We start from the raw sequence: 27532 nt of genomic DNA, 5'->3' as shown, positions 1-27532 counted from the left end.
AGAAGTCCTGTAGCGAGATGGGCAGTTACCTTCTCTCCCTCTCTCTCTCGGGGACTCTATTTGTGGCTGCTGGAGCTGTCTTAAACGAAGAGAACCATGAGCAATGAATCTTGTTTACCTTATTACACCGCCCACAGCTACTATTCAATGAGTGCGTTCAAAACCTCCATGGGGGACCTGCAACGACAATTGTACAAGAGAGGAGAGTACGACATTTTCAAGTATGCACCAATGTTCGAGAGTAATTTTATTCAGATAAACAAAAAGGGAGAGGTGATTGATGTACATAGCCGTGTCCGAATGGTGACAGTGGGCATCGTCTGCACCAGCCCCATCCTCCCTCTGCCTGATGTCATGGTGCTGGCCCGACCAATTAAAATCTGTGAAGAACATGTCAGACGGGGCCGGTTTGCCAAGGGGAGAGGTCGCAGTCCCGTCAAGACTCTAGAGCTCACGAGACTGCTTCCCTTGAAATTTGTGAAGATCTCCATCCACGATCGTGAGAAACAGCAGCTGCGCCTGAAACTCGCCACTGGCCGTACTTTTTATCTGCAGTTATGTCCCTCTTCTGATACACGGGAAGATCTCTTTTGCTGTTGGGAAAAACTTATCTATCTCCTGAGGCTACCAGTAGAGAGTTACTGCAGTACCCCGACACTTCTAACTGGGGACGCAGCACCTGAAGACAACAAAAGCCTAGCGGTAAGCCTCTCGAAGACTCGAGGAACATGGGGCAGGTTCTTTGGGGGAGCAGTTCAAAGCCAGTCCTACAAAGCCTTTGGTGCTTTCTGAGGCCCACCTGGAAAAAGTATTGCATGTGCAAGGGCTCAGGACCAAATGAGCCACTACTAGGGGACTTACCACACTGGGAGATGGGAGGACTTGTGTGTCCCATAAGGCTGAATTTCAGAGACCTTAGGTATCAGCTACTCTGGTCTCACACCCAGGGTTGAAATCCTTTCTACACCATCCTGATTGTCAGTCTTTTCTTCAACACTTAATACCCCAACCCAGGTGGTCTGATTTGTTGTGGAACTTTTATTTGTATAAATTTAAGGGGTGTAGGTGTAGTTTTTTTTTTTTATGACTATATTGCATACCGGTGAAGTCTGGGCTTTTAGTGTAACCATAATCTGAATAATATACATTGTACCCACTAAGTAATTTCTCATGCCTCACCCCCTCCAACCCTTCTGAGTCTCCAGTGTGCAATTGGAGACTGTACAGTTTTTTGTGCAGTTTTTTTTTTTTTGAGACAGAGTTTCGCTCTTATCTCCCAGGCTGGAGTGCAATGGCACGATCTCGGCTCAATGCAACCTCTGCCTCCTGGGCTCAAGAGATTCTCCTGCCTCAGCCTCTGAGTAGCTGGGATTACAGGCACCCACCACCATGTCCGACTAATTTTTATAATTTTTTTTTTTAGTGGAGATGAGGTTTCACCATGTTAGCCAGGCTGGTCTTGAACTCCTGACCTCAGGTGATCCACCTGCCTCAGCCTCCCAAAGTGCTGAACCATATTTTTAACAATGAAGAAGTCTTTGTTCGATTTGAGTCACAGTCTGTCTCCCTGTGACTACCAGGCACTGATTTCTGTGTCAATCAGCACACCCTGTGTGTGTGTATGCACATGCACAATCTTAGTAGTCACCAAAATGTAAAGTGAGTGTATCCCTTGATTGTGCAATCCCACTTCTGGAAATCTGTCCTGCAGAGCATGTAAAAATAAGAGTGTAAAATACAATGTCCAAGGATGAGGAATTGTATCAGTACATTCTCTGGTACTGGAATTGCTCAACCAAAACTGAGTGACCTTTGAAGGGGTGCTGTAGATGGAACCTGGCAACAAATGAGAGCAAGACTTAGGCTTAGGCCGGGTGTGGTGGCTCATGCTTGTAAACCCAGCACTTTGAGAGGCCAAGGAAGGCGGATCACCAGAGGTCAGGAGATCGAGACCAGCCTGGCCAACATGGTGAAACCTCATCTCTACTAAATATACAAAAAAATTCACTTTGGGAGGCCGAGGCGGGCGGATCCCGAGGTCAGGAGATCGAGACCACGGTGAAACCCCGTCTCTACTAAAAATACAAAAAATTAGCCGGGCGTGGTGGCGGGCACCTGTAGTCCCAGCTATTCGGAGAGGCTGAGGCAGGAGAATGGCGTGAACCCGGGAGGCGGAGCTTGCAGTGAGCCGAGATCGCGCCACTGCACTCCAGCCTGGGCGACAGAAAAAAAAAAAAAATATACAAAAAATTATCCAGGTATGGTGGTGGGCCTATAATCCAGTTCAGAGGCCAAGGCAGAGAATCTTGAACAGGAGATGGAAGTAGTACAAGTCTTCCATGCCACCTGGTGACAGAAACTGTCTCAAAAAAAAAAAAAAAAAAAAAGACTTAGACTTTATGATTTTAGAGGTTCTCCTTCTCCTTCTTTTTTTCTTTTTACTTTCTTTTCTTTTTTTTTTTTTTTTTTAAGTGTCTCACTCTGTTGCCTAGGCTGGAGTGCAGTGGAGTGGCGCAGCCGTGGCTCGCTGCAGCCTCTGCCATCTGAGTTCAAGCGATACTCCTACCTCAGCCTACTGAGTAGCTGGAATTACAGGCATGCACCATCCTGTCCAGCTAATTTTTTGTATTTTTAGTGGAGTCGGGGTTTGCTATGTTGGCAAGGCTGGTCTCAAACTCCTGGCCTCAAGCGATCTGCCCCCCTTGGCCTCCCAAAGTGTTGGGATTACAGGCGTGAGCCACCACACCCGACCCAGGTTCTTCTAATTATAAGCCCTTGAATTAGTCAGCTCCAGGATAAGAGACGAGCAGAAAGTTCTGATCTCCCTTTCAGTCATCTCTATCTCATCTGTTTCTCTTCCCCTTCATACAGGCTGCAGAGCTCCACAGAGAAGGGGATCAGAGTGAGACTGGGCTCTACAAGCCTTGTGATGTATCTGCAGCCACCTCCTCTGCTTATGCTGGGGGAGAGGGAATCCAACATGCTTCCCACAGAATGGCTAGTGCAGCTTCTCCATCCACGAGCACTCCAGGGGCTGCTGAAGGAGGAGCAGCAAGGACAGCAAGTGGCATGGCAGTGGCAGGAACAGCAACAGGCCCTAGAACAGATGTGGCAATAGCAGGGGCAGCAATGAGTCCTGCAACAGGTGCTATGAGCATAGCAACAACCAAATCTGCAGGCCCAGGCCAAGTGACCCCAGCGCTGGCGGGAGCAGCCATCAAAAATCCAGGAGAAAACAAATCCAGCAAGTCCATGGCAGGTGCTGCCAACATATCCTCAGATGGTGTTAGTTTGGCCTTGGTGGGTGCTGCAAGCACCTCCTCGGAAGGTACTTCCACCACGATGGCGGGGGCTGCCAGTCTCTCCCAAGACAGCAGCTTGAGTGCGGCATTTGCAGGCAGTATGATGACCAGCAAGTGTGCAGCAGAAAGAACTGAAGGACCAGCAGTGGGACCCCTCATCTCCACCTTGCAAAGCGAAGGCTACATGAGTGAACGAGATGGAAGCCAGAAAGTTTCCCATCCCAGTGCTGAAGCCTGGAATGAAAAAAAGGAAAAAAGAGAAAAGAAGGACAAACATCCCAGTAGGAAAAGTTCTCATCACCGCAAGGCAGGTGAAAGTCACCGCAGGACAGCGGGAGACAAGAATCAGAAAGCGTCTTCCCACCGGTCCGTATCTGGCCATAAAAACACCAGAGATGACAAAAAAGAAAAAGGGCACAGCAACGTAAGGGGCAAGCGACACAGCTCCTCTCACAAGAGCTCCACCCACAGCTCCACCAAAAAGGAGTCGAGAACAACTCAGGAATTGGGGAAGAACCGATCTGCATCTAGTACAGGACCTTTACGTAAGAAAGCCAGTAAGATCAGCTCTTTTTTAAGGAGTCTCAGGGCCACTCCTGGTTCAAAAACAAGGGTCACATCATACGACAGAGAGGTAGATATCGTGGCTAAGATGGCGGAGAAGCAAAACATAGAGGCCAAAGTGGAGAAAGCCCAGGGTGGCCAGGAGCTGGAGATGATCAGTGGCACTATGACATCCGAGACGACAGAGATGATCATCTTTGAAACCAAATCCATTTAAAGAGGAGCCAGGGCTACAACTGCCCAGGGATCTGCGAAGTATCCCTAGAGGAGTCCATCCCAGCTTTCTTTACTGCAGTTCATATAATAAAGGAAATCATACAACTCCAAAAGAAATACAATCTCCTGCTTGAACTTTTCTGCCCATAGCCTGGTGGTGACCTCACAGTGGCTTCTGTGATGCTGTGATGGTGGCTACGCTACAGCTGGAGACCCCAGCCTCCAGGCAGGTAGAGCCCCACCACCCGCCCACGCCCAGCAGTGCCAGTGTGAGTGTTCCACTTTGCCTCAATCCCTTTCTGCTTTTACTTCCCCGAGACTGTCAAAGCCACAGACTAAGAGCTGGGATGCATGGCCACCACCATGTCCCCACGCCCATTCTCCTCTTTTCCTTGAATGCCCCTGAACATGGACATTCAGTCCAGTCCTTAGCCTATGCAGAGACAGGATTCACATCCCCTCAGGGGATATTCAGGGTAGGAAGGAGCAGTGTAGCAGCATTTGTAGGCAATTAGAATAGGAAATCTATTCATCTAGATCAGGAATTGGCAAATCATGTTCCGAGGTCCAAATCTTACCAGCTGCCTGGATTTGTAAATAAAGTTTTATTGGAACATAGCCACAGACATTCCTTTGCATATTGTCTATGGCTGCTTTCACACTAAAAATGACAGCTGTGAGTAGCTGCAATGAAGACCATATGGCCCACAGAATCTAAAATATTATCTGGGCCTTTAAGAAAATGTGTGCTGACTCTTGATCTAATCTTAACAAGTCTTCCTCCAAGGTGTAGACAGTGGAGAAATTCTCACATATGCTTACCAGTAGACAACTAGGAGAATGTTTACAGTAAAACAAGTTGTAATAGCAAAACCCTGGAAATTGCCCAAATGTTCATCAAACAGGAGAGTTAATAAATTGTGGAATGGACTACAGTGTATAATCTACAATAGTGAAAATGAATAGCAGCTATACATGTTGGCATGGATAAATCTTTATTTTTTATTTTTTTGAGACAGAGTCTCAGTTTGTTGCTCAGGCTGGAGTGCAGTGGGGTAATCTTGGCTCACTGCAACCGTGGCTGCCCAGGCTCCAGTAATTCTCATGCCTCAGCCTCCGGAGTAGCTGGGATTACAGGCATGCACCACCATGCCCAGCTAAATTTTTGTATTTTTACTAGAGACAAGGTTTCGCCATGTTGGCCAGGCTGGTCTCGAATTCTTGACCTCAAGCAATCTGTCATCCTCGGCCTCCCAAAGTGCTGGGATCACAGGCGTGATCCACCATGCCTGGCTGGCATGGATAAATCTTACATAACGTGGGATACTTAAAGCAAGTCACAAAAATATATATGATATAGTTCAATTTGTAGAACAGCTCAAAAATGAGATTCAACAATGGGATATATATTTGCTAAAAGTATAGAGAAAAACAAGGAAATGATATTCACAAAATTAAGGATAGTGACTATCTACAGGGTAAAGGGATAGATGTCTGATCTGGGAGGCACATACAAGGAGTTTCAACAGAATAGTGATTATTCTATTTCTTAAAGAAGAGGTTGTATTCATGGGGTGTTGTTATCGCATCTTTATTTTAACATCTCTGAAATCAGGATTGTTTTTAAATCACTGTCAGCAAGGTGTCAATTGCATGTCACTATCACTGCCTTAGAAATGCCCTAATCAATTTATTTCACCAATGTTTTCCTTTTTACACATACACATGAGAGATTTATGACAGAATATCTAAGTCTGAAAGATATCTTTCAATAAGCATGAAATAAAAATTCTAAGTGACATAAAAAGTATTCAGAATACAGAAACATGGAAAAATGTTCAAATATATTAAGAAATAAAATAGTCCCAAACACTGTATACTAACATGATGTAAATTATGTGTTCATGTGCCAGTTAATTCCCAGAATAAAAAAATCACACTACATTAGAAATGGGATTATAAATTTTAAAAACCTTTATTGTAAAAAAAATTGTCTTTCCATTTTTAAAAAACCTGTAAAATGAGTCCATGGAAAACATTAAATTATTAACACCAGATAATAAAAATTTGGATTTGAGAAAAATGATTCTGGGAGCCATGTAAGTCCAGGAGGGGAGCACCTGCCCAGCCTTGCAAGTCTTTGCTCATTCTCTGCAGCAACAGTACCTTGGAGGAAAGAAATTGGGTTTCCAGGAAAACTTAGGGACCTTTTCTGAACACCAAATGTGTGTAGCCGAGATGGAGGAGGTGAGAAGCGACATATTCTGGGAGGAGTGGTGGCTTGTCAGTATCAGGGGAATCCCTTCTCAGTTGGTCTAGTGGGTGGCCGGAAAAATCTCACCTTGCGATTTTTGATAAATACCATAGAGGCTGAGATTAAGATGTTCTGGGAGTTGACTTTCGAAACAGTGGGTACAGGTAGAAGGAGAGAGAGAGAGAGAGGCACATGCTCAAAAGTCTGAGAGGGCCTTTGGGAAAGCCACCCGGGAGTGTGAAAGGTTGGCAGGTGGGGTAGAGGAGAGAGATAAAAGGAAACTCCTTTCAAAGCCTTTGGTCTGGAGTTCCAGATTTACGGCTATGCCAGAGTCTGAATTATCCTAGCTACAAAGGGCTTAATCTCACAATTGTGTAGACTATGGCTTTATCTTTTGTCTTTCTTCTAATCTTGTTTTATGCACCCTCCCCTGTCTGAGGGTTTCTTCAGCATGAATACAGTTTATCCACTCAAATGCAATTTAAGTAAAGTAGAGACGGGGACTTGCCCACCACAGCGTGCTGTGCCATGCACTTTCTCTGCATTTCCTTTTCTATCTTGATACTTCATCAAGAAATAGATGCATAAATACCTATGTATTTCAAAGCAACAGGCCTCTTCCTCAGAGGGAGTTATCAAATGGGGCATCAAGTGAATACCCCTATCAGATAAAAGCCAATATTTTTAACAGCAATATTCGTCACCATGGTAACAATTCTGCTGCTGCAAGTGCAATGAGACAGTGGATGGTTGATTACTAACCAATGTTCCAAACTTAAAGTGTGGCATTACACACATAAGAACAAAGATGACAAAGCGATATTTTGCCAAAAGCAGTATAAGATCACTTATGCAGTTGTCATGTTAGGGTGGAGTCTTTCAAGCAGAGAAAACCGGTCTATGCTGAGAAGAAGCAAGGTGCCTCAAAATGTCGAAGGCAGACCATCATGGCTGGCAGGGCAAGAACGGAAGACGAGATGCTAGAAGGAGCAGCAGGGGACAGACTGTGCAAGGCTTTGAGGTTCGCGTATGCTACTTTGACTTCTGTCCTTAGTAATGAGAAGCCACTGAAACATTTTAAGTTGAAGAGTGACTTGATCAGATTTGCACTTTGTAAAGGTCACTGTAGTTGCTGTGAGAAAAAATATTTGGGAAGGTAGTTGTTAATATGTGTCCTTATGTAATTCCTGTCTTTTGCTGCAGGATCTATAAAATGAGATTAGAGGAGATGTTTTGAAAGACACGTTCGCATTAGAAATATCCATGTGATGGCTGGGCGCTGTGGCTCATGGCTGTAATCCCAGCACTTTGGGAGGCCGAGGCTGGCGGATCACCTGAGGTAAGGAGTTCGAGACCAGCCAGGCCAACATGGTGAAACACTGTCTCTACTAAAAATACAAAAATTAGCCGGGCAGGTGGTGCATGCCTGTAATCCCAGCTACTCAGGAGGCTGAGGCAGGAGAATCTCTTGAACCTGGGAGGCAGAGGTTGCAGTGAGCCGAGATCAGCCACTGCACTCCAGCCTGGGTGACAGAGTGATACTCTGTCTCAAAGAAAAAAATAAAAAAAGAAATATCCATGTGGGGTATACGTGGTGATGCACTATCCAGACCCTCCTTCAATGAAGGACTTGTGTCCTCAGTTGCTGAGAATGCTGCCCGCAGACAACTTTCAGCTGGCAGTGAGTTTAGAAATTGTGCCAGTTGCAGACATCTCTTTCACCCAATGTGATGCTCTTTCCAGAGCCCACATCAAGAACTGAGTGATGTAGAGTATCAAAGTCTGGCTGTCAGCTCAATACAGACCAAGTCTGAAGGGCTATTCTAGTTCCAGAGCTTCCTGAGGAGCCTGCATCAAAATTCACCTTCCTTCCCTGTGTACTCCTACTTCCACCATTTTCCCTTCCACAGGTGCTGGTCCTAAGGGCACTCCTTAACAAACATCCTTCCCACAAAACTCTGTCTCAAAATCTGCTTCACAGAGAATACAACTTGCAACATTATATCAGTGTAATGTGCTGGGGTCACCTCCTTGTGACTTCACTAACCTTATGAAAAGTGCTGATGATAGCCAGGAAGGAAGGATATAACGTAGCACATACAATTTTGAATTTAAATAATTTTAAAACTAGGTATATTTGCTTACTGCCAAATTAATTGGTCTATTTTAGAAAATTCAAAACATGTAGAGATAAAAAAGGAAACAAATATTTAATTGATTGCTTCGATAATTCACTTCTTACTGCTTCCAGAAAGTTGGAGTAGACGTGTTTTTCTCTGCTCCTCCTGATCAGTACAACTAAAGATTTTGAACATTACATATAAAACAAACAGCAGAAGACTTGAAAGGTAGAAAGAAAGCTAGGAACCTCAGGAACTGAGGAACAACATGCTGGTTATTTCCCTGGGTTTTTTGTTTGTTTGGTTAATTTTTGCCTCATATATTCCACAAACTGGAGGTGAAGAAGCTGGAACCACCTACACCAAAAAAATCCCAACAAAAAATATGATCAGGAAAAAAGAGAGAGAAAGAAAGAAAAACAAAGAAAGAAAAAGGAAGGAAGAAAGGAAGGAAGGAAGAAAGAAAGAAAAAAAGAAAGGAAAAGAAAGAAAGGAAGGAAGGAAGGACCAGGACAGGGGCAGCCAAGAAAAGCAGAAAACTTTTACACAATTACAAGTCTACTTCAGCCAAACATCACAGAAAAGCAAAAAAAAAAAAAAAAAAAAAAAAAAAAAAAAAGCTGTGGCCCCACCTTCACTCATGACAGGAAAGGCTGAGTTGGAGTTGAGATTAACATCCTCATGAGGCTATAACGAGGCCTCCTATACCCCAAGCGTGTGGTATCAGAGAATGCCAAGGAAGGAGCTTGGACTTTGACTTTCACTCCTGATAGCTGGTAATGAAGCCCTTCCCTCCTCTTCCCTGTGCTAGTGGTGTCCATATGGGGAGTTGGAACTCCCACCCTTGCCCAGTAGTCATGGTAAGTCCACCCTGGGGGCCAAGTAGGGAACCTGAACTGCTATAGAAGTAACAAGGTGGCACGCCCCTCCCCATCTCCTGCTGGAATAGAGTCAGAAGAAGCCTGTTAAAAGTAAATTTAAATAAGATTCAGAATCTACCAATGAATAAATGTCCAGACTTAAACCAAAAATCACTAGTCATACCAAGAAATAGGAAAATTCAAAATGGAATGAAAAGAGACAACCTGTAGGTGACAACATCAAAATGACAGAGATGTTAAGTTAATATCATAAAAATTTTAAGGCGTCCATGAAAAGGGAGTTAGGAATGTGCTTGGAACAAATGAAAGAAATAGAAATCCTCAGCAAATAAAAAAACTTCAACAAAGAAAAAGAAGATTAAAAAGAAGAAACATGAAAATTTTAGAACTAAAATTATAATAGCTGAAGAAAAAAGCTCAGTGGTTGGGCTGAACTGCAGAATGGAGGAGAAGAGAAAAAAATAAGTGAACTGAAAGAGGATAATAGAAACTCCTCAATTTAAACAACATAGAAAATAGTGATTAGAAGAAAAATAAAGCCTCAAGGTCTTGTGGGACTATAACAAAAGATCTAACATTGTGTCACTGGAGTCCTAGAAAGAGAGAAGAAGGGGTAAGGCTGAAAAAACAATGATTGAAAGCCCTCAAATTTGGCAAAAGACATAAATCTACAGATTGAAGAAGCTGAAATAATACCAAATAGGGTGAACTCAGAGAAATCCATGCTAAGACAAAGCACAATTAAATTCTGTAAACAAACAAACAAAAAATGTTGCCAAGGTGGGAAGATCACTTGAGCCCAGGAGTTTGAGAACAGCCTGGGTAACATAGGGAGAACCCGTGTCTACATTTTTTTAAAAATTAGCTAGACATGGTGGTTCACACTTGTAATCCCAGCTACGCAGGAGGCTGAGTTGGGAGGACTGCTTGAGCCTGGGAGGTTGATGCTGCAGTGAACTGTGATGGTACCACTGCACGCCAGCCTGGGAAACAGAGCAAGACCCTGTCTCAAAAAAAAAAAAAAAATTTTTTTTTTTTGAAAGTAGCTAGAGAAAAATGACGTAATATCTATAGGGGAAAACAATTCAAATGACAGTGGATTTCTTATCAGAAACCACGGAAAACAGAAGGAAGTGGCACATTGTTTTTCCTGTGCTGAAAGAAAAGAGTTGAAAACCCAGAATCCCATCCCAGCAAATTAATACTTCAAGAATAATTGGAAAATCAAGACATCAGTTGAAGGAAAACAAAATTTGTCATCAGTACAGCTATCCTACAAGAATGGCTAAAGGAAGTTCTGTAAACAGTAGGGAAATGATTTATAAAAAGTAGGGAGGGATTGTGGAAGATAAAGAAGAAAGAACATGGTAAGCAAAAATATGGGAAAACACAATAGATTTTTCTTCTCTTGCATTTTCTAAGTTACGTTTGACAGTTTAAACTGTCTGATGGGATTAAAATTTTGTTGAGGAAATATCTAAGGCCATTGTATTAAAATGTGGGAGAGTAAAGGGACAGAAAGGGAGGTAAGGTTTCTATATTTCACTCAAACTAGTAAAACGACATGATAGACTGTAAAAGTTATGTATATATAATAGAATACCTACAGCAATCACTAAAAAAGCTAAAAAGAAGATATACTCAAAAACACTATAGATAAACCAGAGCAGAATTTTAAAAACTGTTCAAGTAAACCACAGGAAGGCAGGAAAAATAAAATAGAAACAAAAACACAGAGAACATAAACTGAAAAATAAAACGGCATACAAAAGCCTGACATATTAATAATCACGTTAAATGTAAATGGTCTAAATACACAAATTAAAAGACATTGGCAGAGTGAACCAAAAAGCATGACCTAACTACATGCTGTCAACAAAAGCTCCCTACAAATATAATGATATAGGCATTTTGAAAGTAAAACGATGAAGAAAGATATATTATGAAAACATTAATCAAAGTGAACCAGAAATAGCTATATTAATATAAGACAGACTGCACAGCAGAGAAAATTACCACAGAGAGGCATAATGATAAAAAGGATATTAAAGGGACCAAGAAGACATAGCAATTCTAAAAGTGTTTTAACCAAATATAAGAGCAGCAAAATATGTATAGTAAAAACTGGTAGGACTGAAAGTAATAAACAAATCCAAATTTGTAGTTTGAGACCCCCACACCCCTCTCTCAAAAATTTAAAGAACAATTAAACAGAGAATTGGTAAGTATACGGAAGACATCAATAACACTATCAACTAACAGGATTTAATCAAAATTAATAGAACACTCCATTCAACAACAGCAGAATATATATTCTCATCAAGATACCATAGAACATATACCAAGATCAGGACAACATCCTGGGCCATTAAAGAAACTTCAACTACTTTAAAAGAATTGAAATAATACAACGTGTTTTCTGACCACAGTGGAATCAAACTAGAAATCAATAACAGAAAGGTAACAGGAAAATCTCCAAACACTTAGAACTGTGTTGTTAGAATCTAAGAGGTCAAAGAGGGTCAAAAAGTTTGTCTAAAGGGAAATAAAAATTACATTGAATTGGCAGGGCATGGTGGCTCATGTCTATAATTCCAGCACTTTGGGAGGTTGAGACAAGAGGTTAGCTTGAGCCTAGGAGTTCAAAGTAGCAATGAGCTATGATTATGCCTCTGTACTACAGGCTGGGCAACAGAGTGAGACTCCAGAAATAAAATAGAAATAGAAATTATATCAAAACGTGTGGGATACAGGTAAGTAAAGGAACTAGCACTGTATGCATACACTTTCTAGAAGAGACAAAGAGGTTTTTTTCTTTTTCTTTCTTTTTTGTTTGAGACAGAGTCTTGCTCTGTCGCCCAGTCTGGAGTGCAGTGGCACAATCTTGGCTCACATAAACGTCAATCTCCCAGGCTTAAGCAATCCTCCCACCTCAGCCTTCTGAGTAGCTGAGACTACAAGCATGCACCACCACACCTGGCCAATTTTTGTATTTTTAGTAGAGATGGGGTTTTGCCATGTGGGCCAGGCTGGTCTCGAACTCCTGACCTTAGGTGATCTGCCCGCCTCAGCCTCCCAAAGTGCTGAGATTGCAGGCATCAGCCACTGCACCTGGCCTAATTTTTTTTTTTTTTGCTCTGTTGCCCAGGCTAGAATGCAGTAGTGCAATCTCGGCTCACTGCAACCTCTGCCTCCCAGGTTCAAGTGATTCTCCTGCCTCAGCCTCCCAAGTAGCTGGGATTACAGGTGCACACCACTATGCCCAACTAATTTTTGTATTTTTAGTAGAGACGGGGTTTTAGCTTGTTGGCCGGGCTGGTCTCGAGCTCCTGACCTCAGGTGATCCACCTGCCTTGGCCTCCCAAAGTGCTGGGATTATAGGCGTGAGCCACCATGCCCAACCTGAAGAAAGAAATTTAAAAAGATCTAAGTCAATGGAGAAACATATCAGGTTCATGGATTGGATGTCTAAACATAGTAAAAATGTCAGTTTCCCCAAATTAATATACAGATTTAATATGATTTCTATCAAAATCCTAGTTATTTTGTAGATTTAGATGTGATTATTCTAAAATTTATATGGAATGGGAAAGGAATGGGAATAGAACATTTGTAGAAAAAAGAATAGAGTGGGATGAACCAGTCTACCTAATTTTAGGACTAGTTATACAGCTATAGCAATCAAGACTGTAAGTTATGGATGGAGAGATAAAACAGATAGCTAGATGGAACTGAATAGAATACCCAGAAATAGATGTATACAAATATGACTGATGGATTTTAAAAAATAAAAGTGCAAGAGTAATTTTAAAAAATAGACTTTTGCACATATAGTGCAGGAGCAATCAGACATCCATAGGCAAAAAAATTAACCTTGACCTAGGCTCACACCTTATTTAAAAAAATGAACTCAAAATAGATCACTGACTTACTTTAAAAAACAGAAAACTATAAAACTTTTAGGAAAGAAACATGGGGGATAATCTTTGGGAACCAGGACTAGGCAAAGAGTTATTAAACTCAACACCAAAAGTATAACTAGTAAAGGGAAATATTGATAAACTAGACTCCTTCAAAATTAAAAACTTTCACTCTATGAATTACCCGGGGAAAAGAATAAAGACAAGCTAAAATCTGGAGCAAATATTTGCAAACTACATATTCCACAAAGGACTAGTATGTAGAATATATAAGGAATTCTCAAAATTCAACATTAAAAAAAACAAACAGTCCAATTAGAAAATGGGGAAAAAATATCAAGATAAATTTTTATCAGAGGACATACAGATAGTACATAAGCCCATGAGAAAATATTCAGCATCATTAGTCATTAGGGAAATGCACATTAAAACCACAATGGTTTAATACTATACACATATTAGAATATACTATACACATATTAGAATGATTAAAACAAAAATAATAAATAAGGAACAACATCAAATTATGATGTAAAACCAGAAAAACTATACCACCCACACATTGCTAGCAGGCATGTAAAGAAAGTCAATGAGGAAAACAGTCTGGTAGTCTCAATGTGTTCCCCAGGCTGGAGGTAGTGGCGTGATCTCGGCCCACTGCAACCTCCGCCTCTTGGGTTCAAGTGATTCTCCTGCCTCAGCCTCCCGAGTAGCTGGGATTACAGGCATGTGCCACCATGCACAGCTAATTTTTTAAATTTTAGTAGAGACAGGGGGTTTCACCATATCTTGGCCAGGTGGGTCTCAAACTCCTGACTTCCAGCTACTCAGGAAGCTGAGGTGGGAGGATCATCTGAGCCTGAGATGTTGGGGCTGCAGTGAGGCATGATCACATGATCACACCTCCGCACTTCAGCCTGGTGAAATAGTGAGACCCTGTCTCAAAAAATAATAATAAATATTTTAAAGTTACCCATGAATGACGGTGTGCACCTGTAGTCTCAGTTACCCAGGAGAAGGAGATGGGAGAATGCTTGAGCCCAGGAGTTTGAGGCTGCAGTGAACTACGATTGTGCCACTGCCTGGGCAACAGAGTGAGACTATGAATCTAAAAAATGAAATAAAACAAAACACTCCCAAACAAACAAAAGATAATGATATCCAGGGGTTTGGTGAGAGGGAGGACATGCCAGAGCACAAGGGATTTTTATGGCAGTGAAACTTTGTCTATGGTACCATAATGGTGAATATGTGTCATTATATATGGACAAACCCATAGTGCACAACACCAAGAGTGAAGACCAGTGTGAACTATGGACTTTAGGTACTAATGATGTATCAATGTCGGCTCATCAAAATCAAATGCACCACTCTGGTGCAGGATGTCGATGATAGTGGAGGCTGTGAGTGTGTGGGGGGAGCGGGTATATGGGAACTCTTTGTACTTTCCACTCAGCTTTGCTGTTAACCTAAAACTGCTCTAAAAAATAGCCTATGTAAAAAGTAAAGTAGAGTGGTTGGCTGGGCACAGTGGTTCACGCCTGTAATCCCAGCACTTCGGGAGGTGGAGGTGGGCAGATCCCTTGAGTCCAGGAGTTCAAGACTAGCCTGGGCAACATGATAAAACCCCGTCTCTATTAAAAGTATGTTTTTATTGGCTGGGCATGGTGGCTCATGCATGTAATCCCAGTACTTTGGGAGGCCAAGGTGGGAGGATCACGTGAGATCAGGAGTTTGAGACCAGCCTGGCCAACATGGTGAAATCCCATCTCTACTAAAAATACAAAAATTAGCTGGGTGTGGTGGCGGGCACCTGTAATCCCAGCTACTTGGGAGGCTGAGGCAGAACATTTGCTTGAATCCAGAAGCTGAGATCGTGCCATTGCTCTCCAGCCTGGGTGACAGAGCGAGGCTCCACTTCAAAAAAAAAAAAAAAAAAGAAAAAGGGAAAAAGGTAGACTGGTTATGGAATTACAGGGCATCTTTGTAAACCCTTGGAAGAAAAGTTTTGTTCCCTCATTAGACATGACTCTTCAAATGCGCTTTGAAATCTGTGAGATTGCTTTCTCTAATTTGTATATAATCAACAATAAATACATAGGGAGATAATAACAGTACTAATCAATATCAAATCTCAAAGAAATTTGGAGATTATATGATTCAGTGTCAAACTTTTGCACACATTGTTCTTTTAAAAAAATTAAAAATATAAAATCATAAATGGAACTTAGTAAACAAAAGAGATGAAGGTGAGGCTCCTCTGGCTGAAAGTAGGGGTAGAGTGGGCAGCCTGAAGCCCCACCAGCTTGGCTCCCCTTTGCCTCAGGGGACACCTGGAATGCACTTCCGTGACTTGGAGGCCACTGGTTTGACCTGAGATTCTCACTTTACTGAGAATAATGTGTCTTGCTTGAGGTTACCCATCTGACTGGTTGAAATCAGGTCTATGGAATCTCAGGCCAGACTCTTTTCCATTCTGCTTTACCCTGATTGATCTGGGGGGATTCTCAGGTTAACACATGTTGGAAGACAAACTGGGACTCAGGTGTCAGAGGTGGTGGAAGATGATAAGGAGACAAAGGAAAGGAGACAAGAAGGAAGACAGTCAAATTCTGTGCAATACATAGACTGGAGTCTGAATGGGGTAAAGAAACCCACAGGGGTCAGAATTCATAAAATCTGTCTGTCAGAAGCCCAAGTTCTAAGAGAAGTTCATCCTGGACCTGAAGCAGGGTGGAATCAAGTGGATAAAGACTTTCCCAGATCACTGTAGGGAAGTAGCACCTGGACTTGCCATGGGTTGGGCCACTGTGTCTGCAGCACCTAGGAAAGTAGCTGGCATGTAGTAAGTGCGCAATAAATATTGGGTGAATGCCAGCCTGGGGAACATGGCAAAACCCTGTCTCTACAAGAAATATCCAAATTAGCTGGGCATGTTGGCACATGCCAGTAGTCACAGCTACTGGCTGAGGTGGGAGAATCACTTGAGCCTGGGAGGCAGAGGTTGCAGTGAGCTGAGATCCTGCCACTGCACTCCAGCCTGGGAGACAGAGTGAGACCCTTTCTCAAAATATTTATTTCCTAATAAATACATCCATTCGCCAAAGATATATAATATATAAAAATACATAATATATATTATATATAATACATAAAAATACTTATATAAAATACATTATATATAATATAATACATAATATATAATTTATATAATATATAAATATTGTATTTTTGTAATGTATATTTTAATATACATTAAAAATCTATATTAAAATATATATGATATATAATATATATAGAGGTGAATAAATGCATCATTAAACTTTAAAATCCTGTCTAAGAGGGTACTACCACTCAGACCCTCGAGAAAATAATTCTGGCCTTTTACAGTTGCATGAAAAACCTCTCTTCTCTAAATGGTGGTATGTGAACTACTAATCCTGTCTTTAGTTAAGTTGTAATATTTTGGCTGCACGTGGTGGCTCACGCCTGTAATCTCAGCACTTTGGGAGGCCGAGGCAGGTGGATCAACTGAGGTTGGGAGTTCGAGACCAGCCTGACCAACATGGAGAAACCCCGTCTCTACTAAAAATACAAAATTAGCCAGGAATGGTGGCGCACGCCTGTAATTCCAGCTACTTGAGAGGCTGAAGCAGGAGAATCACTTGAACCCAGGAGGTGGAGGTTGCGAGAGCCGAAAAGAAAATTGTAATATTTTGTAGATCATGAGTTTTTCCCTTAATTTTTTTATTTAAAATATTGTGTTAAGATATTATTTATCATTTTTTTTTTTTTGAGATGGAGTTTTGCTCTTGTTGCCCAGGCTGGAGTGCAATGGTGTGATCTCAGCTCACCACAACCTCCGCCTCCCAGGTTCAAGCAATTCTCCTGCATGAGCCTCCCAAGGGGCTGGGATTACAGGCGTAAGCTGCCGCGCCCGGCCGATATTATTTATCTTGATTACTGAGTTTGCTCCTCCTTAATTTTGTGCATGAGGCGTGTTCCTTACCCCCCTCCACTTAGTCTTGATCCTGATATGAAGCTACACCAAAAGCAAGTAGCTCACATTTGTACACACACCATTCAGGAGATTTTTTTTCTTCTTTCTTTTGCTTTTGCTCAAATCTGTCTTTGAACAAAAATATATTCAACATTGGCCATGTGTGAGGTAATTCCAGGGATTGTTAAGGGGATGCCCAGATAAGTCAGGAACTTAGCTACAGCCATAGAAATAAAACAGGCGCATAATTACAACTTCAGCTAGAGGAGTGCTGTCCAGAAGTAAAGGAAAGAGGCTTTGAGTTGGTGAGAGGTAACTTTTACTTGGGTGAACTTAGAGAAACCTTTTGGAGAAGAGCACCTTTGAGATGGATCTTAAAGAGGGAACTTAAATGGATCGGACAGAGCCCAGATCCTTTAGGGAGTGTATAGAAAATCAATCAATGAATCAATAAAACAGGTATTTTTTGTTGTTGTTGAAACGGAGTCTTGCTCTGTCGCCCAGGCTGGAGTGCAATGCTGCAATCTCAGTTCATTGCAACTTCCACCTCCTGGGTTCAAGCGATTCTCCTGCTTTGGGCTCTCGAATAGCTGGGATTACAGGCACACACAACCACGCCTGGCTAATTTTTGTATTTTTAGTAGTGACAGGGTTTCGCCATGTTGGCCAGGCTGGTCTCCAACTCCTGACCTTAAGTGATCCTCTTACCTCAGCCTCCCAAACTGCTGGGATTACAAGCATGAGCCACCGGGCCCGGCCGTAATGGGTATATTTTGTCATAATTCAAAGGACAGGTATGATGATGGCATGGCTATTTTTTTTCCTCTGGTGAAATTCCACATAAGGTAAATGTAGATTTTAACAGTAACAGCTACAACAAATTCAAAAGGGCTTACCTGCCTTTTTGTAGGATTACAAATTCATTTTAGGTTCTTCAGCCTGCAAGTGATAACTGACGATGTCTCTCAGCAGGACCCAATATGTGAGACACAAATCTTTCTCATAGGAAATTTTAAGCTGGGGATTATTTCCAAATGCCAAGGTTGCTGCTTCCCCCCGCTGGTAAGAAAAAATGCAGTAGGCAAAGCAAACCACAAGCACTCTCCCCACCCATGTGCTGCACACAGATGTGGATTGTTGACGTTTTAGTGATAAGGTCATTAGCAGCCATGAAGTAACAACAACAACAAAATAGTGATTAGGAATTGAAACTATACTGCAGACTGCAGAAAAAAAAATACATTAGCAATGACTCTCATCCAAAGTGCATCATTAAGGCCTGGGACGGTGGCTCACCCCTGTAATCCCAGCACTTTGGGAGGCCAAGGTGGGTATAAGGCAGGAGACCACTACTACTCCTGCTGCCCTCCTCCCCTCATCTTGCCTAGTTCACAAGACAGGAGGAAAGAGAGAAAAAGCAAAAAGTTGGAAAAAAACAACAGTAAGATAAATAGCTAGACAACCTTGGCACCACCACCCGGCCCTAGGAGTTAAAAAAAGTAATAATAAGCCGGGCGCGGTGGCTCACGCCTGTAATCCCAGCACTTTGGGAGGCAGAGGTGGGCGGATCACCTGAGGTCGGCAGTTCAAGACCAGCCTGACCAACATGGAGAAACCCCATCTCTACTAAAAATACAAAATTAGCCGGGGTGGTGGCGCATGCCTGTAATCCCAGCTACTCGGGAGGCTGAGGCAGCAGAATCGCTTGAACCCTGGAGGCGGAGGTTGCGGTGAGCTGACATTGTGCCATTGCACTCCAGCCTGGGCAACAAGAGCGAAACTCTGTCTCAAAAAAAAAAAAAAAAGTAATAATAACAACATCAACCCCTGACCTAAACTACTTGTGTTATCTGTAAATTCAGACACTGTATGAAAAAAGCATCGTAAAACTTTTTGTTCTGTTAGCTGATGCATGTGGCCCCCAGTCACGTTTCCCACACTTGATGTATCACGACCCTTTCATGTGGATCCCGTAGAGTTGTAAGCCTTTAAAAAGGCCAAGAATTTCTTTTTCGGGGAGCTTAGCTCCTAAGACGCAAGTCTGCCAACGCTCTTGGCCGAATAAAAAACCTCTTCCTTCTTTAATCTGGTGTCTGAGTAGTTTCGTCTGCAGCTCATCCTGCTACAGGTGGATCACCTGAAGTGAGGAGTTCGAGACCAGCCTGGACAACATGGTAAAAATCCATTTCTATAAAAATAAAAAAATTAGCTGGGCATGGTGGTGTGCATCTATAGTCCCAGCTACTCGGAAGGCTGAGGCAGGAGAATCACTTGAACCTGAGAGGCAGAGGCTGCAGTGAACTGAGATCACACCACTGCACTGCAGCCTGGGTGACAGAGTAAGAGCCTGTCTCAAAAAAAAAAAAAAAGTGCATCGTTAAAACCATATACAGTATATGAGCTTATAAAAATCAGGAAGAAGCAAGGACTGGAGATGAAATTTTTCTTTTTTTTTCTTTCCTTTTTTTTTTTTTTTGAGACGGAGTTTCACTCTTGTTGCCCAAGCTGGAGTGCAATTGTGCGATCTCCGCTCACTGCAAACTTTGCCTCCCGGGTTCAAGTGATTCTCCTGCCTCAGCCTCCTGAGTAGCTGGGATTACAGGCATGTGCCACCATGCCTGGCTAATTTTGTATTTTTAGTAGAGATGGGGTTTCTCTATGTTGGTCAGGCTGGTCTCGAACTCCTGACCTCAGGTGATCTGTCTGCCTCGGCCTCCCAAAGTGTTGGGATTACAGGCCTGAGCCACCGTGCCCAGCACTTTTTTTTTTTTTTTTTTTTTTGGCAGAGTTTCACTCTATTGCTCAGGTTGGAGTAAAGTGGCGCTATCACAGCTCAAGCAGTCCTCCTACCTCAGCCTCCCATGTAACTGGGACCCCAGGTGCAGGCCACCATGCCCAGCTTGGAGATAAAAATTTTTACTTGCTATCTTCCAATTATTCTGCCGGGCTGATCAGCAAGCCAAAGATACAATGTAACTGACTAACAGCCGCTCAGAGATTATTATCTATAAACCTGTTTACCAATGACAGAGGTAGTAAGGCCAACAAAATTAACAAGTTGCCGTAACAATTAGACTTCTATAAGCATAAAGAAACAAATAAAAGGAGTTTTGACCCTTACTGGGCATCAAATACAAAAATTAACCCCAAAAGGATCATAGACCTAAACGTAAAATTTAAAATTAGAAAACTTGTAGAAGAAAACAGAGGAAAAATCTTTGTGACTTTGAGTTAGGCAAAGATTCTTGGAAAGGACACAAAAAGTATGAGCCATAAAAGAAAATAATTGATAAACTGGTCATCATGAAAATGAAAAAACTCTGTTTGCTGAAAGACACTTAAAAAAAATGAAATGATTAACCACAGACTAGGAGAAAATATTTGTAAAAGACATATCTGATCAAAGACTTATATCTTGTGTGTATTTGTGTGTGTGCACCCTTACAATTCAATAGTAAGAAAACATGTCAATTTAAAAAATGGGCAAAAATTTTGAACAGACAATTCACCAAAGAAAAGATATATATGGCCATTAAACACATGCAAGATACATAATACTAAGGAAATGCAAATTAAAATCATTATACAGATATTAGAGTAGCAAAAAGTAAAAATTAAAGGATAATACCAATTTGCAGATTGAGGGCAACTATACCTCCGACAGATTGCTGAGAAATGAAAAATAAGCAGCCTCTTTAGAAAACTGCTTGGTAGTTTCTCATATAGTTAAACATATAATTATTATAAGGACCAGCAATTTTATCACTATGTTGTTATCCAAAAGAAATGAAAACATATGTCCATACAATTGACTTGCATGGGAATGTTTATAGTAGCTTTGTTAAGAACCACCTCAGACTGAAATAACCCAAATGTCTATTAACCAGTGAATGGATACATGAATTACAGTATATTCATTCAATGGAATATTCCTTATCTGTAAAAAAGAACAAAGTATCATACATTGAACAACATTGATGGACTTCAAAAGTATTATGCTAAGTGAAAGGAACCAGACACCAAAGACTACATACTTTCTAATTTTATTTATATGACATTCTGCAAAAGGTAAAACTATATGAACACAAATCAGATCAGTGGTTACTAGAGGATGGGGATAAAGGGAAAGAACTGAAATAAAAAAAAGTTGTTTGGGGTGATGAAATATTCTACATCTTAATCCGGGTGGTAGTGGTTTTATGTCAGTATGTATTTATCAAAACTCTTGTAACTATTCACCTAGAGCTAATTTTATTCTATGTAAAGTATCCCTCAATAAATCTAAATTTTAAAAAATCAATGGGGTGGAAACTAAAAGTCACATTTGACCAGAAACCTGAATGAATTGAGGAAATGAGGCCAGGCGCAGTGGCTCACGCCTATAATCCCAGCACTTTGGGAGGCCGAGGCGGGCGGATCACGAGGTCAGGAGATTGAGACCATCCTGGCTAATACAGTGAAACCCCATCTCTACTAAAAATACAAAAACATTAGCTGGGCGTGGCGGCGTGTGCCTGTAGTCCCAGCTGCTGGGGAGGCTGAGGCAGGAGAATGGCGTGAACCTGGGAGGTGGAGCTTGCAGTGAGCCGAGATCGGGCCACTGCACTCCAGCCTGGGTGACAGAGCAAGACTCCGTCTCAAAAAAAAAAAAAAAAAGAAAAGAAAAAAAGAAATAAGGAAATGAGACGTGTGAATATCTATGCAAAGAGTTCCAGGCAAATGCATGGGCCCCGAGGCCGGGATGTACTTGGCAATTTTGTAGGGCCTGTGATATAGACCAGGGGGAGGATGTCAGATTTTATTCTAAAAGTAATAGAAAGCCTTGGAGGATTTTGAATAGAGGAGTGATAAGACCGGACTTATATTTTAAGAAGGTGTGGCAAATAGACTAAGGGAGGACAAAAATCAAAGAAGTCCAGGTGAGAGATAATGGCGGCACGGCATAGGACCATAGCAGTGGGGACGGTGGTCAGTCATATTTGGAACTTTATTTACTTATTTTTAAATAGAGCTAATGCAAAAGGCTGGTATGATAGTTTCGGTGGGGTATGGGAGAAAGGAGAAAAAGGTGATTCCTTAGATTGAACATTTGCAATTGAGTAAAGTGCAACTGGGGAAAGATGTCTGTCACCACTGGATATGAGGGTCTGAAGTGCAGAGGAAACGGTATTCCAAGGCCTGCATGTAATCATCTGGATGATATCTGACTGAGAAGTGGTTAGAGAACTGAGTCCTGGGGCAATCCAATAATCAAATGTGCCAAATGCTGCTGACAGACGGAGTAAAATGAGGACTGGGAACGACCACTGGAAGTCACTGGTGCAGGACATATTGGGGTCAGCGGTGAGGAGAAAAGCTGGATTGGGGTATGCTCAACGTAGTTGGATTTCTTCAGCAAATAAATTGATACGTACGGGGGAATTACAATGGGGGAGTCGGGGCGTGGTGGTTCACTCCTACAATCCCAGCACTTTGGGTGGCCGAGGCGGGAGCTCCAGATGAGCCTCGCCAACATGGTGAAACCCTGTCTCTACTAAAAATACAAAAAAAGAAAAAAAAAAAAATAGCTGTAACCCCAGCTACTCGGGAGGCTGAGGCACGAGAATCGCTTGAATCCCGGAGACTGAGGTGGCAGCGAGCCGAAATCGCGCCACTGCACTCCAGCCTGGGCGAAAGAGAGAGACTCCGTCTCAAGGAAAAAAACAACAAAAACCCCTGCATGTTTATATTTTCGAATTTGTATGTAAGACGTCTTAATTGTATGCGTTAAATTAAAAAAGAAACGACAAAAGGATGGAACTACCAGCAGCGACTAAGTCAGTAAAAGAGTGGTAACGGGGAAGGGGTGGAATATATGCAGGCGCAATAGCAAGCGTTTCTTTTGGAGGTTATTTTCGTGTCATAAATTTCAAAATTCCTGGAAGTCTTACAAGAGCATGTTACACATTAAAACATAAGATTGTTTCTGGTCAATAAGGGGTCTATAAAAAATAAAGCAATAAGGTGTCTTGTTTAATTTTATGCCTTAATTTAAAAAGACATGAAGAAACAGAACCCGCAGCTACGATTTTTAAAAGTCAGTAACGCGGGGTATGGGAGGAGTCAAATATACGCAGGCGCAACAGCGAGGGATCGGTCTGAGGCGGATCTAGAATTTCGTTAAAGGACAGCTCCTACAGCCAATCAAGGACAGAATCGGTGGCTTCTTCCAGGAGGAGACCGGAAGTTAGTTTCGGCTGCAGAGGGGAAGGCGGCTACCAGTGTAAAGCCAGAGCTGAGGTGAGTGGGCGGCAACGGCTTTGGTCTGCCGCCTGTGTGCGTTTTTTTCTTCCGGACCCTGCAGCTTCCTCTGTGCTGGGCTGGGAACTGGGGAGGCATGGCTGAGTTCGGCCTCCGAAGGCGCTCTCTCGTCTTTCGAGAGTGCGGAGGCCTCGGAGTGGACAGCTAGGAGGAGGGGGCTCTAAGCGCGGCCGTCTCGGGGCTTCCTCCGTGTTGGGACGCCGAGTCGGAGTGGAGGTTGGAAGACCTGGCGTCTAGTCCCCGCGCCGCTGTTTTTCTAAGCTGTGTGGCCTTTGGCGAGTCATTTGCCCTCTCTGGCTCTTTGTAACACGAGAATAGCCCTCCCTGCCCTTCCTTCTTCTGGGAGCAGTTGTGAAACAGCTGAGATATGAGGGTAGGCGAGGGCAGTAGATCCCAAGCCTAATCGTCAGGTCCATCTGGAGAGGTTTTTAAAGCGACATTCCAGGGCCTATAGACAGAATGAATCAAATCTCTGGGGCTGGGACCCTGGAATATCTTATCGTCTTCTGGTGAAGCTCCTTCTCCCCCAGTAGAACAAACACTAGATGTTGGATCTTGAGTCTAAGAACCAGCCATGATGCTTGGCTCTGGTTTTATTAAAATAAGACCTCCATCGCCTTTGAAAAGTTCCATCTAGAGAGACAGTAGAGAAAGAAATATAATTTTTGTGATATGCAAGTTCTTATTGCACAGTTAGATGCTTCACGGCTTAGGAATATAAGAGAGCTTGCCCTTTGGAGCTAAAGGGACCTGGGATAAGAATTCCTGTTGTACCATTTATTAACCTTTTGTTCTGGGGCAACACTTCCCTTCATTGAGTCTTGGGATCCTCACTTCTAAAATGAAATTGATAATAGAACTTAATTCGTGGTACCGTGTGGTGGCTCACGCCTGTAATCACAGCACTTTGGGAGGCCGAGGCAGGCGGATCACGAGGTCAGGAGATTGAGACCATCCTGGCTAACACGGTGAAATCTGGTCTCTACTAAAAATAGAAAACATTAGCTGGGCGCTGTGGCGGGCGCCTGTAGTCCCAGCTACTCAGGAGGCTGAGGCAGGAGAATGGCGTGAACCCGGGAGTCCGAACTTGCAGTGAGCCGAGATCGCGCCACTGCACTCCAACCTGGGTGACAGACGAGACACTGTCTCAGGAAAAAAAAAACAAAAAAAAAAACATTTTGAAGTACCAGGTCACTGTTAATTCCTTGATTTTGGTAATTGTGCTGTGGGTAGAAGAAAACATTCTTGTCATGAGAAAACACACTGAAGTATTCAGGGGTAAAGGAATGAAAAACCAATAAAGCAAATGAAGGAAAATGTTAACATTTGGAGAATCTGAGTGAAGAATATGAAGTGTTCTTTGTATATTCATGCACTTTTTCTGTAATCTGAATTTATGTTAAAAGTTTTAAAATGTTGACTGGGCGTGGTGGTTCACACCTGTAATCCCAGCACTTTGGGAGGCCAAGGCAGGAGGATTGCTTGAGCTCAGGAGTTCGAAACAAACTTGAGTAACATGGCAAAACTCTGTCTCTACAAAAATTAGCAGGGCGTGGTGACATATGCCTGTAGTCCCAGCTGCTTGGGAGGTTGAGGTGGGAGGATTGCTTGAGCCTAGGAGGTCGAGGCTGCATCATCCTATGCACCACTGTGGCATAGTGGAAACTCAGGGCTGCGCCACAGCTGCCCTCAGTACCTCATGAATTCTAAGTATAATATTGCTTCTAGTAGAATAGTTGCCCCACCTGATGTTAGAGGGTGTTGTATCTTGAAACTCTGATAACACCAATCTAAAGGAGCACTTAAGAATCTTCTCATTGGATGGTATACCTAGGCTTAAGGTAGAGTAAGTAGAGGTTATTATGGCCATAGAAGATACTGGGTTTCAACCTGGGGTTTGACATTTCTGTGATAGTTGTAGAGAAGTTAATGTGTCCATACAGCCCAGGCGTGGTGGCTCATGCCTGTAATCCCAGCACTTTGGGAGGCCAAGGCGGGCGGATCATCTGAGGTGGGGAGTTAAGAGTGCTGCCAACATGGCAAAATCCCGTCTCTACTAAAAATACAAAAATTAGCCAGACATGGTGGCGCATGCCTGTAATCCCATCTACTTGGGAGGCTGAGGCAGAACTGCTTGAGCCCAGGAGGCAGAGGTTGCAGTGAGCTGAGATCGCACCACTGCACTCCAGCCTGGACATCAGAGCAAGACTCCATCTCAAAAAACAAACAAACAAAAGTTAATATGTCCATATAAAATTGCATAGTATACTGTGACAAAAAGGGTATGGAACTGAATCATCATTTCATTCAGGAACTTTGGATAATATCATGTGTTTAGGATTTAGCAATGTTAATTTTGTCAGTGTTTATGAGGATACAAGTAAGTGTTTGCTACTGGAAATAAATCTGTAACATAAAGCAAAAGTGATTGTGATATGAGATTGGGAGACAACCTGTGGAGTTTTGTTATGGAGGAGTAGAGAAATGGGGCATAACTGGTGAGGGGCATGGAGTCCAGAAGATTTTCTTTAGAGATGAGAAGATGCTACAAATTTTTTAATGCGGATGAAATTATTAGAGAATGGAAAATATGTGAATGGTTGAGAATATAATGCCTACTTAGAAAAGATGGCAAACTTTCCCTATCATAAATGTTAGTTTTAGAAACCAAGGAGATCATCTTATCTTGGGCCCCATACTACTGGAAGAAAAGGAAGAAAATATTCCACCTGTAGTTATGAAATGTAACAGGTTTGTTTTATGGCTGTAATAAATCTTTGGTCTGTGTCCATAGGTTATTGATAGTCCACAATGGGTGAACCACAGCAAGTGAGTGCACTTCCACCACCTCCAATGCAATATATTAAGGAATATACGGATGAAAATATTCAAGAAGGCTTAGCTCCCAAGCCTCCCCCTCCAATAAAAGACAGTTACATGATGTTTGGCAATCAGTTCCAATGTGATGATCTTATCATCCGCCCTTTGGAAAGTCAGGGAATCGAACGGCTTCATCCTATGCAGTTTGATCACAAGAAAGAACTGAGGAAACTTAATATGTCTATCCTTATTAATTTCTTGGACCTTTTAGATATTTTAATAAGGAGCCCTGGGAGTATAAAACGAGAAGAGAAACTAGAAGATCTTAAGCTGCTTTTTGTACACGTGCATCATCTTATAAATGAATACCGACCCCACCAAGCAAGAGAGACCTTGAGAGTCATGATGGAGGTCCAGAAACGTCAACGGCTTGAAACAGCTGAGAGGTTTCAAAAACACCTGGAACGAGTAATTGAAATGATTCAGAATTGCTTGGCTTCTTTGCCTGATGATTTGCCTCATTCAGAAGCAGGAATGAGAGTAAAAACTGAACCAATGGATGCTGATGATAGCAACAATTGTACTGGACAGAATGAACATCAAAGAGAAAATTCAGGTCATAGGAGAGATCAGATTATAGAGAAAGATGCTGCCTTGTGTGTCCTAATTGATGAGATGAATGAAAGACCATGAAAGATGTTTCTCTTTCCTTTTTTCCTTTTGATAATGGCATCCTATATTAGTTCATTTTCTTTTGGACAGTCTTAAGAGAGGTTTCACTAAAAATGTAAACAGCTTTAATCTTGACTCCAACTTTTTCAATTATGAGATGTCATAGGCAGTAATTTTGCTGTATAACAAGCACAGACAAATGAGTACCCTGCACTAAGAATAATCACTTTAAAAAGCAAAGTGTTACCTGCTGTTGTATGGGACATTCCTATGTTTTGGAGTTGCAGTAAAACTTTGATGATAACCTCAATAGTAGCAGTTTTCGTCTTTGAAAAGGGGATATATCATTTGCTTTAAGAATGATAGATAAATGGATATCAAGCTCTATAAATGTAAAACTGAAATCTTTAGACTTATTCCATTAAAAATTTTGCTTAAGCTCCAATAAGTTGCATAACATGTTGATAGAGAGGAGCCCAGTAG

At 42.2% G+C, this 27532-nt stretch overlaps 2 protein-coding genes across 4 annotated transcripts; both read left to right on the top strand.

Moving 5' to 3' along the window:
* On the top strand, positions 1–4700 carry GARIN3 (golgi associated RAB2B interactor family member 3). The gene is made up of 2 exons (XM_032158485.2): positions 1–702; positions 2872–4700. The coding sequence occupies exons 1-2, from the start codon at positions 97–99 to the stop codon at positions 4081–4083; spliced, it is 1818 nt and encodes a 605-aa protein (XP_032014376.1). The 5' UTR covers positions 1–96; the 3' UTR covers positions 4084–4700.
* Positions 4333–27361, top strand: MED7 (mediator complex subunit 7). Of its 3 annotated transcripts, XM_058440081.1 has the most exons (4): positions 4333–4351; positions 7205–7357; positions 7540–7675; positions 26352–27361. In XM_058440081.1, exon 4 carries the CDS (start codon positions 26369–26371, stop codon positions 27068–27070), a length of 702 nt encoding a protein of 233 aa, XP_058296064.1. In that variant the 5' UTR covers positions 4333–4351; positions 7205–7357; positions 7540–7675; positions 26352–26368; the 3' UTR covers positions 27071–27361. The 3 variants fall into 3 exon arrangements, with proteins under 3 accessions (XP_058296064.1, XP_032014375.1, XP_058296063.1); XM_032158484.2 differs by lacking the exons at positions 4333–4351; positions 7205–7357; positions 7540–7675 and adding an exon at positions 23459–23536; XM_058440080.1 differs by lacking the exons at positions 4333–4351; positions 7205–7357; positions 7540–7675 and adding an exon at positions 23665–23930.
* Positions 27362–27532: the final 171 nt, after the last annotated feature.

The sequence above is a fragment of the Hylobates moloch genome, unplaced genomic scaffold (genome assembly GCF_009828535.3).
Source record: "Hylobates moloch isolate HMO894 unplaced genomic scaffold, HMol_V3 SCAFFOLD_6, whole genome shotgun sequence".
Classification (NCBI taxonomy): Eukaryota; Metazoa; Chordata; class Mammalia; order Primates; family Hylobatidae; genus Hylobates; species Hylobates moloch.
This window is presented reverse-complemented; position numbering and strand designations above follow the sequence as displayed.

Bases quoted from the DNA above. Each gene is read 5' to 3' on its own strand.
- GARIN3 (XM_032158485.2), top strand. From the start codon at position 97: ATGAGCAATGAATCTTGTTTACCTTATTACACCGCCCACAGCTACTAT. The intron at 703-2,871 runs GTAAGCCTCTCG...CCCTTCATACAG, and splicing joins AAGACAACAAAAGCCTAGCG to GCTGCAGAGCTCCACAGAGA.
- MED7 (XM_058440081.1), top strand. From the start codon at position 26,369: ATGGGTGAACCACAGCAAGTGAGTGCACTTCCACCACCTCCAATGCAA.